The following is an 11,287-nucleotide window of genomic DNA, read 5'->3' as shown; positions in this document are numbered from 1 at the left end:
AATACTCTTCACCTCACGATTTGAGACTTCCGTTTGACCGTTCGTTTGAGGGTGGCAGGCGGTAGAGACACGATGGGTCACGTTGTACTTTTTCAGCAAGGCCTCCATCATCTTATTGCAAAAATGCGTCCCTCGATCACTAATCAAAGCCCTAGGCACACCAAACCTCACGAAGACATTAGATTTTAAAAAGTCGATAACTGTTTTGGCATCATCCGATCTTGTGGCTTTGGCTTCAATCTACTTAGAAACATAGTCAACCGCGAGCAAGATGTAAACGTTGCCAAACGAGACGGTAAATGGGCCCGTAAAATCAATCCCCCATACGTCAAAAATTTCACAAACAAGGATTGGATTTTGTGGCATTTGATTTTTTTGTGAAATGTTTCCCGTCCTTTGGCACCGTTCACAGCTTTTACAAAACATATAACAATCGCGTGACATGGTTGGCCAAAATAATCCACATTCAAGAACCTTTCTCAAAGTTCGGCTAGGTCCGAAGTGTCCCCCACAAGCAAATTCATGACAAAATTGTAAAATGGATTGATGCTCTCATCGCCTAATGATTTGATCGGGACAATGTTTCCACAAATAAGGCTTATCCCACACATAGTATTTTGCATCACTTTTGAGCTTGTCTTTTTTAGCACGTGAGAATGTGTCGGGATACCTTTTTGTGACCAAAAAGTTAACGATATCAGCATACCAAGGAGTAGATTGAATAAGGGAAAAGAGATGCTCATCCGGAAACTCGTCCCGCAAAGGGAGAGGAGTTTCATTTGAAGTGATCCGGCTTAAGTGGTCGGCAACAAGGTTCTCACATCCACTTTTGTCCCGGATTTCCAAATTAAATTCTTGCAATAATAAGATCCACCGGATGAGTCTTGGCTTTGCATCTTTCTTTGTCATCAAGTACTTGAGAGCCGCATGATCCGAATACACTATAACTTTGGTGCCAAGTAGATATTGCCGAAACTTCTCCAAAGCGAACACTATCGCCAATAGCTCCTTCTCTGTGGTAGAGTAGTTGCTTTGAGCATTGTCTAGTGTCCTTGATGCATAATAAATCACATGGGAGGCTCTTCCATTCTTTTGACCCAAAACGGCGCCGATAGCATAATTGCTTGCATCACACATGATCTCGAAAGGGAGATCCCAATTTGGTGCTTGTATGATGGGGGCGGATGTAAGCAATTCCTTGAGCTTGTCGAATGCTTCCTTGCACGCCTCATTAAACTCGAAATCGGCCTCCTTTTTCAAGAGTTGGCACATTGGTCTTGTTATCTTTGAAAAGTCCTTGATGAATCGTCGGTAGAAACCTGCATGGCCCAAAAAAGAACGAACTTCCCGAACACAAGTCGGGTAAGGTAAGCTTTGAATAACATCGATCTTGGCCTTATCTACCTCAATTCCTTTTTCAGACACAATGTGACCCAAAATGAGACCTTGACTCACCATGAAATGACATTTCTCAAAGTTTAAAACCAAATTTGTTTCAATGCATCTTTTCAAAATTTTGGTGAGATTGGTCAAACATTCTTGAAACGAGTTCCCATATACCGTAAAGTCATCCATAAAAACCTCAATTATGTTTTCGACATATTCGGAAAAGATACTAACCATGCAACGTTGGAAAGTGGTCGGGGCGTTACACAATCCAAATGGCATTCTCCGGTATGCGAAAGTGTCAAATGGACATGTAAATGTTGTCTTTTCTTGGTCTTCCGGTGCCACCGGGATTTGGTGAAAACCGGAGTACCCGTCTAGACAACAATAGTGAGATTTCCCGGCCAACCTTTCTAACATTTGGTCGATGAAAGGCAATGGAAAATGATCTTTTCTTGTGCTTGCATTGAGTTTGCGGTAGTCAATACATACTCTCCACCCGTTTTGCACGCGGGTGGGGACCATCATACCTTTGTTGTTCTCGACTACCGTGATTCCCGTCTTCTTGGGAACGACTTGCACCGGGCTCACCCATTTGCTATCCGAGATTGGATAGATCATCCCTACATCAAGTAGCTTCAAAATCTCTTTCTTTACAACTTCCATCATAGGCGGGTTCAATCTTCTTTGCACATCCCGACTCGGCTTGCATTCATCCTCCATCAAGATCTTGTGCATACAAGTGGAGGGGCTCAATCCCTTGATATCCGCAATCGTCCAACCCATGGCTTCCTTGTGTTCCTTCAACACCTTGAGGAGTTGCTCTTCTTCAAATTCGGTTAAGTGAGTTGAAATGATAACCGGGAGGGTTTCATTCTTTCCCAAGTAGGCATACTTCAAATGTTGAGGTAGGACCTTCAATTCCAATTCGGGTGGTTGAACAAGGGATGGAGGCAATTTTGTATGAGTTGGGGGCAATTCAATTTGTTTGACATCTAATCTTGTGGATTTCTTCATCTCCATTTTATTTACCAACTTCTCAACTTCCGGATCCAAAGAATAAAGCTTTAATTGCTCGGCTAGCTTCCCACAATCGAATCCTTTGCTTAAGATCATCTCCAACATATCACCGTTAGATAACTCAAACAATTCTTGAGTAATTGGCTCAACAACATCAACAAAGTACAAAGACGAAACATCACTAGGATATCTCATGGCATCATAAATATTAAAACTTATTGTTTCACCATCAAACTCCATTGTCAAACTTCCCGCATACACATCGATCTTCGTCCTAGACGTCTTCAAAAACGGTCTCCCAAGCAAGATTAGAGCCGATTTAGAGGACACTTGCTCATCTAGATCAATCACATAGAAATCCGTCGGGAAGACCAATTGGTTCACTTGCACTAGGACATCTTCCAAAACACCTCTAGGAAAGACACTTGATTTATCCGCAAGAGAGATTATGACACCGGTTTCACTTAAGGGTCCGACATTCAATGATTCATACACCGAATATGGCATGACATTGATAGAGGCACCAAGATCAAGCATAGCACTACTAAAAGTGACATCTCCAATCTTGCAAGGAACCGTGAACATTCCGGGATCTTTGCATTTGGGTGGAAGTTTCCTTTGTAAAACCGCGGATGCATTTTTATTCATCAAAATTTTCTCATTCCCCTTCAACTTCCTCTTGTTGGTACAAAGTTCTTTCAAAAACTTTGCATATCTCGGGATTTGCTTGATTGCATCAAGTAGAGGGATGTTTACTTCCACCTTTCGAAAGGTGTCCAAAATCTCTTTCTCCTCCATGTTCTTTTTCGAAGTCGCAAGTCGGGAGGGGAATGGCGGTTGAGTGGCTATGGGTGTTACTAGAGGGGTAGTCTTCTTTGGAACTCCGGCTTCTGCATCGTTCTTAACAATAGGTTCTTCAACGGGAATAACTTCTATTTCTTCCTCTTCATCTCTTGGCTTCTTCTTTGAACTACTCTCTCCGACTTGTTTGCCACTTCTCAAGGTCACCACATTGACATTTGGGTTCTTTTCGGTTTGAAAAGGCAATTTCCCACGGGACTCCAACTTGCTTATGATTGTAACTATATCTCCCATTTGTGCTTCAAGGTTGGAGATACTAGTTCTTGTCTCTTTTTGGAATTGTTGGGTACTAGTGGCTAAGGATTTGACAATGTCTTCAAGAGACATTCCGGAGCTACTTGGTTGGGATTGAGGAGGCTGTTGGTGATGTGGAGGGTGTGGTTTGGATTGATAGTGTGGTTGTGGATGTTGGTAGTGAGGTTGTGGTGGTGGATAGGAAGGTCTAACCAATGCATTTTGAGGCAATGGTCTTGGGTTGTAGCTCATGTTGGGATTTGGCTTCCAACTTGAATTGTAAACATTTTGGTAACCGGATGGCTTGTTGTGGTAATTTTGAAACTCTCCCGTGGCATTTACATGTTCCGCATCTTCTTGAAGAATGGGACACATATCCGTAGGATGTCCCGTTGTTGCACATATCCCACAAACCATCACTTGTGGAGTTTGTCCCATGGCTAGCTTTTGAACAACGGAGGTTAAGTCTTTGATTTGAGACTCTAGGTTTGATGTTCCCACTTCATTGACTTTGTGTTGTGTATCTCTTTTCATGTCTTGGCGCGGGCCAAAGTGTTGGGAATTTGCGGCTATGGTGTTGAAAAGTTGTCTTGTTTGTTGTGGAGTTTTACTAAAGACATCTCCACCACTCGAGGCATCAACTAGTCTTCTCTCCATTGGTAACAATCCCTCATAGAAGTGTTGAATGAGGAGTTGTTCCAGAATTTGGTGTTGTGGGCAACTATAACACAAGTTGTTGAACCTCTCCCAATAATCATGTAAAGTCTCATTTCGACCTTGGCGGATTCCACAAATCTCATTTCTAATACTTGAGACTCTTGAAGCCGGATAGAACTTATCAAGAAAAGCTCTTGCCATGTCGGTCCATGAGTTGATTGACCCCGGGGGAAGATAGAATAACCGATCTTTTGCTCTATCGGCCAATGAAAAGGGGAATGCCCTCAGCTTGATTTGGTCATCGGTTGACCCTTATGGCTTCATACTAGTGCAAATAATGTGGAACATCTTCAAGTGCTTATGCGGGTCTTCGTTCTCCAATCCATGAAAAGTCGGGAGGTGATGGACTAAACTTGACTTCAATTCCGAACCTCCTTCCAAAACCGGGTAATTGATGCCAGTTGGAGTTTGTGTAACATCGGTTTCCATCATTTGCCTCAAAGTTCTTTCGGGAACTTCTCATTCGTCCGTCATTGCAATTGGTTCAATAATGGGTGGATTTTGTTGTAGAGGTGGTGTTTCGGGAATTTCTTGGCGAGGGTCGGGACTAGAATCGGGTTCCGTATCACTTGATGAAGCGGGTTCAACCTCCGGATCCCCGTGAGGATTAGAAGTTTGACCACGTTCAATTCGTTTTTCCTTCGCCAAACGCCTTGCTTCTTTTTCAATTTCTGGGTTGTAAATCAAGTCACCTGTACGCTGAGATCTGGGCATAGAGAAACAAATTGATTAAAAATAAACCAGTCCCCGACAACGGCGCCAAAATTTGGTGGTTGTCGAGGCCAACAAAAATAAATAACCCTAAATCTTTTACACTAAAATAGTGTATAGTGGTAAAGGGGTCGATCCACGGAGATTGGTTCAATTTATAACTCTATGGAAAATCTTTTTGCAACAGTACTTGTAAAATGACAATAAAATAAAAATGGGGGTTTTGATATTTTTGAAATACTTAAACTAAAACTAGAATTAAACTAGAACTTAAATAAATAATTTGGCAAAAATAAGAATTTGATGTGAAATCAATAAGAGAGAGATGGTTGACTTAAGGTTTCCTCACTTTGACTTTTGATGAACATATCATTAGAATCCAATGGTGCAATACTTGATTTAAATCCTTAATTTGGCTATAGTAATCCAAGAAGCTTGAGATTACCTAGACTTTTCTTAGTTGTTAAAATGGTTAGAGAAGCTCATAACAATTTCCTTAGTCAAAGTCACAATTTCCATTAAGCATGCAATTAGTGAAAGTCAACTAGCATTAAGAACCAAAAAGTCACCAAATCCAAGAGGGGTCAAATGCTTTCACCACCATGTTGGAGGAAATGTTTTTATGATTGTGCGAAGCAAAAACAACACAAAAATCATTTGTTGCTTGCTAATTTGAAGATCCTTTACTTAATCAAGAAATTAGCCAACTAATCACCACAAACACATTTAAACTCATGAACTAAAACATACAAGTAGTGATAAGATGTTAAAACACAAAACATTCCCATAAAGATTTAAGAACATGTTCATGGATTCTTCAACATTGAACAAAAGTTCAAAGGATTCAACAAAAGTCAACCAAGATTAGTTTAGCCAAGCATGGCTAAACTCAAAGAAATAAAGTTAGAGAAGATTGTACCAAACATTTAGCAAGAATTAAGAGATGAAATGGTGAAGTTCTTGAGGGTTCTTGGCCTTCAAAATTCTCCCAAACTCCAGAGAGAAAGCCTCCAAATCGGATGTCAAAGATAAGGCTAGAAGAGGCACACCAACCTTCCCAATATAGAGCTCTAGACAAAATCCCAAATTTGCCCTTGTCAGGAATCCACGCGGGCCGCTAGGAATCTTACGCGGGCCGCGTGACTATGACGGAGTTTTTGGGCTTCTTCAAGATTTGGGCCCCCACAGCTTAACCATTGGCCCAGTTCGAGTCTAATCAGCTTCTATCCCATTTTTCTTCAATATTTCTTTAATTTGAGCCCAATTTGCCTCTCCACATCACTCAAAGCTTCCGCAAACTCCTAAACATCTATCTTGCACACTCAAGAATTCTCCTGTGCCTTTCAAATTTAAAATTTAATTCTTCCAACCCTTCAAATAATTGACAATCCCACTCCATGCATCACCTCTATAGCCATCAAGCCTAAAATCCTCGTTGTCCTCCAAGTCCAATTGCTTTCCAAAAGATCCCGCTCCGCTAGTCTACTTAAAATCTGCAATTAAGCTCACGAAACTCGAAAGAACCCGAAAGTGGTCATAAAATAACAAAAAGGAAAATATGCATGGAAATTATCTAAATTGAGAATGAAATATGCTAAAATAAACTATAAAAAGAAGTAAATAAAATGAAGCTATCAAATCACCCCAAGCTTAAACCTTACTTGTCCTCAAGTAAGACAAGACTAAAATGAACTCGGGATGAACTATCCTAGGGAAAATAAAAAGAATGGATAGAACCGCGGAACCTGATCACCGTTAGTCAACATGGTCAGAATTGATCTTGCTATTACCTCACGAATAGTTGGGGGTATTTTTCTTTCATCTGATCTTCACGTTCCCAAGTAAATTCAGGTCCTCGTAAAGAGTTCCATCGAACTTTCACTATGGGAATACGACTTTGCTTTAATCATTTGACTTCTCGATCCATGATCTCAACAGGTTCTTCTAAAAAGTTGAGTTTCATATTGACTTGTATCTCTTCGAGAGGTATAACAAGAGTGTCATCGGAAAGACATCTTTTGAGATTTGATACGTGAAAAACATCGTGCACATTACTTAGCTCTTGAGGCAACTTGAGTTGGTATGCGACAAAACCAGTTCTTGCTAGAATTTAAAAAGGTCATATATACCGTGGGTTTAGTTTGCCTCGCTTCCTGAATCGAATTACGCCTTTCCAAGGAGAGACCTTCAACATTACTTTATCTCCAACTTGGAATTCTAAAGGCTTACGTCTTACGTCAGCATAGCTCTTTTGACGATCACGTGCAGCCTTTAATCGATCCTTAATTTGCATGATCTTTTCAGTTGTTTCGTGGATTATTTCCGATCCAGTACGTAAGGTATCGCCTGTACGTTCTCTGGCCATCTGTGTATCTCCAACTTCTGCCCAACATATTGGGGAACGACATTTTCGTCCATAAAGAGCCTCAAACGGTGCAGCCTTGATGCTGGTGTGATTACTATTGTTGTAGGAAAACTCAATTAACGGTAAATGAGTATCCCACGTATTTCCAAAGTCTATTACACAGGCTCGGAGCATATCTTCTAAAGCCTGAATGGTTCTCTCACTCTGACCATCAGTCTGTGGATGGTAAGTTGTACTCATATCTAGACGTGTTCCTAAGGATTTTTGTAGAGATTGCCAAAATCGTGAAGTGAATCTACTATCTCGGTCAGAAATAATATAATTTGGAACTCCATGCAATATGACAATTTCCTTAAGATAAATTCTAGTCAGCTTCTCCATCTTGTCGTTCTCCTTAATTGGTAAGAAATGGGCGGACTTAGTCAATCTATCGACTATTACCCAAATAGTGTCGAACCCACTAAGAGTTTTAGGTAACTTAGTGATGAAGTCCATTGATATATGCTCCCATTTCCATTCAGGTATTTCTGGTTGTTGAAGTAAACCTGAAGGCTTTTGATGTTCTGCTTTTATTCTAGAACAAGTCAAGCATTTGCTCACATAAGTAGCAATTTCAGCCTTCATGTTTGGCCACCAATAATGTACTTTTAAATCTAAGTACATTTTGTCAGAACCTGGATGCACGGAATATCTGGACTTGTGGGCTTCTTCTAAGACCAAGTCCCTGACTCCACCGAACTTAGGCGTCCAAATTCGGTTCATAAAGTGTCGTGTTCCGTCATCTTTTTGTATAAGTTGATTTTCCATTCCTCGCAAAGCTTCGTTCTTGATGTTTTCTTCTTTTAGAGCCTCAAGTTGAGCTTCTCTAATTTGTGCAGTAAAGTTAGAATGGATAGTTATAGTTAATGCTCATACCCGACGGGGTTTAATATATTCTTTCCGGCTCAAGGCATCTGCTACCACGTTTGCCTTTCCGGGATGATAACGAATCTCACATTCGTAATCATTCAACAATTCGACCCATCTTCGTTGTCTCATATTAAGATCTTTTTGGTTGAAGATGTGCTGGAGACTCTTGTGGTCGGTAAAAATAGTACACTTAGTACCGTATAAGTAATGTCTCCAAATTTTTAGTGCAAAAACTACAGCTCCCAATTCAAGATCATGGGTAGTGTAATTATTCTCACGCACCTTAAGTTGTCGTGATGCATAGGCGATAACTTTTCCTCTTTGCATCAACACACATCCCAATCCTTGATTTGATGTGTCGCAGTATACGACGAAATCTTCTGTCCCATCTAGAAGGGATAGGATTGGTGCACTACACAACATTTGCTTCAGTTTCTGAAAAGCAGCTTCTTATTTGTCTTCCCAGTTGAACTTCGTATCCTTCTGGGTTAGTGTTGTAAGCGGCTTGGCTATTTTGGAGAAATTCTCTATGAATCTACAGTAATAGCCAGCAAGTCCTAGGAATTGACGCACCTCTGTTGGCGTCTTTGGTGTTTCCCAATTCCTGATTGCTTCAACTTTGGATGGGTCAACATGAATTCCTTCGTTGCTAACTACATGACCTAAAATTTGTACTTCTCTAATCCAAAACTCACATTTGGAGAAATTGGCGTACAACTTTTCTTTTCTTAGTAGTTCCAAGATTATTTGCAGGTGTTGACCATGTTCTTCCTTGGTTCGTGAATATATCAATATTTCATCGATAAATACGATCACGAATTTATCCAAGTATGGTTTGCAAAACACGATTCATGAGATCCATAAACACTGATGGGGCATTGGTTAATCCAAAAGATATAACTAAGAACACATAATGACCATAACGGGTTCTAAATGCTGTCTTTGGAATGTCGTCTTCTTGTACTCTGAGTTGATGGTATCCTGATCTAAGATCTATCTTTAAGTAGTAGCTGGATCCTTGTAGTTGATCGAATAGATCATCAATTCTTGGAAGTGGATAACGATTCTTGATCGTTAGCTTGTTCAGCTCCCGATAATTAATACACATTCGAAAGGATCTGTCCTTCTTCTTGACAAACAAGATTGGTGCTCCCCAAGGTGAAAAACTTGGTCGGATAAAGCCTTTGTCAAGAAGTTCTTGTAGTTGGCTAGACAATTCTTGCATTTCATATGGAGCCAACCGATAAGGAGATTTCGCTACTGGTGCTGCTCCTGGAATTAAGTCGATTCGAAACTCGACTTGTCGGATGGGAGGTATTCCAGGTAGATCTTCAGGAAACACGTCAGGGAAATCACATAATTGAGGTACGTCCTTGATTTATTTTATCTTTCTCTTCCTATCTACAATGTGGGCTAAGAATACGCTACATTTCTTATGTAGATATTTCTGGGTCTTAGTACAAGAGATGACTTTGAGGTTCTTCCCAGATTTATCACCATAGATAATCAGGGCTTCGCCGTTTGGTAAGGGTAGTCGTATGGCTTTCTCATGACATAGAATTTCGGCGCGGTGTGAAGATAACCAATCCATGCCAATTATGACATCAAAACTACCGATAGGCATTGGCATGAGGTTGACGTGAAAAAGGTAGTTATTAAGAGTTAACAGACAGTTTTCTAGGATTTCATGTGTTTTCTCAGTTTGACCGTTAGCGATTTCTACTTCATAGATTTCTTTTAATTTGCTAGACTTATGACTTAATAATTTTCTAAACGTCGGAGTTATAAAACTTCTATCGGCTCCAGAGTCAAAGAGTATAGTAGCATATAAATTATCTATGAGAAACGTACCAGATACGACCGAAGGGTCCTGGATAGCCTCTCTGCTTCCGATCACAAACGCCCTGCCACATCCTATGCCTCCTTGACTCCTTAACTTTGGACATTCTTTCTTGATGTGTCCAACCTCCCCACACTCATGGCACTTTCTTCCTTCACCATGGCCTGCTCCAGTATTTGTTCCCTGATTCACTGTTGTAGGTGTTGTGCTCCTGTAGTGACTAGCAGTATGTCCCTTCTTCTTGCACTTCGTGCAGACAAAACAGTCACCTGGGTGATGACGGTTGCACTGATTCCACCATGAAGATTTTGGTTGCGTAGGTACTGCTGTCGTGGCTGCATAATTGGTTGCCACTTCTTGTCTTTTCTCAGATGATTGTTTGGGATTCTTCCTATTAAACTTGCGCTTGTTTGTTCCAGATTTGGGAGACTCAGCCTTTGAGACCACTTATGTTCCTTGGATCTTTGTGAGGGTTAGCTGATGAGCTATTCTCTTGGTGCTGTCATAGGTCGTAGGCTTTGATGCGATCACCATGCCTTTAATTTGCGATGCTAAACCCCAGATATATCGCTCAATTTTCTTATATTCAGGGGTTACAAGTGCTGGACACATTACTGCAATATCATTAAATCTAGCGGTATAAGCTTTTATCTTTGAACCCTTCATGGTTAGGGTCCACAGTTCTTGTTTCAGTTTATGTATCTCCTCCCTAGGACAATACTCTTCTACTAGCATCATTTTTAGCTCTTCCCATTTCATGGAATTTGCAGTATCAATTCCCATTGCATTCACATGGCTGTTCCACCATGTAAGTGCTGCATCAGCGAAAGTACATGCTGCAAATCGTACTTTACAATCATCTGGACAGAAGCTTATTTGAAAGACGGACTCTGTCTTTTCTATCCACCTCGTCAAATTAACTACCCCTTCATTTCCATGAAAGCTTTTTGGCCTGCAATTTATAAAATCATTGTAGGTACACGTTCTAGCGGTCCCTACATGGCCTTCATTTCTAACTCCATCTCTTGTGACATTAGATAGAGCCGTAACAATTCTTTGAGCTATGATTTCTTCCAGTTGTGTTGTACTTATTGGGGGGGGGGGGTTGGTTCTGGTGGTTGTTGTTGTGGTCCTGATGGTCGGTTAGGGTTTAGCCGAGCACTACTTCTTCTAGGCATTTTGTTTTAGTTCCTATTATAAATAATAAGAATTTTATGAGTTTTGTTAATCATTTAATACACGAG

At 40.6% G+C, this 11,287-nt stretch overlaps 1 protein-coding gene across 1 annotated transcript; it reads right to left on the bottom strand.

Annotated features, from left to right (window-relative positions):
* Positions 1-552: 552 nt before the first annotated feature.
* On the bottom strand, positions 553-3,501 carry LOC145126474 (uncharacterized). Its single transcript, XM_079061836.1, has 4 exons — positions 2,634-3,501; positions 1,917-2,537; positions 1,621-1,799; positions 553-1,251 (listed from the first exon to the last, which is right to left on the bottom strand). The coding sequence occupies exons 1-4, from the start codon at positions 3,499-3,501 to the stop codon at positions 553-555; spliced, it is 2,367 nt and encodes a 788-aa protein (XP_078917962.1).
* Positions 3,502-11,287: the final 7,786 nt, after the last annotated feature.

Source organism: Lactuca virosa, chromosome 7 (genome assembly GCF_052849685.1).
Source record: "Lactuca virosa cultivar CGN04683 chromosome 7, Lactuca_virosa_CGN04683_v6, whole genome shotgun sequence".
Lineage (NCBI taxonomy): Eukaryota > Viridiplantae > Streptophyta > Magnoliopsida > Asterales > Asteraceae > Lactuca > Lactuca virosa.
Note: the sequence above shows the minus strand (reverse complement) of the source record. Positions and strands in the feature narration are given on the sequence as shown.

Coding starts and splice junctions, on each gene's coding strand:
- LOC145126474 (XM_079061836.1), bottom strand. CDS start 3,501: ATGGGAGATATAGTTACAATCATAAGCAAGTTGGAGTCCCGTGGGAAA. Junction 2,538..2,633: donor TTTGACAATGGAGTTTGATG/GTGAAACAATAA, acceptor CAATTACTCAAG/AATTGTTTGAGTTATCTAAC. Junction 1,252..1,620: donor CCACTTTCCAACGTTGCATG/GTTAGTATCTTT, acceptor CTCTTGAAAAAG/GAGGCCGATTTCGAGTTTAA.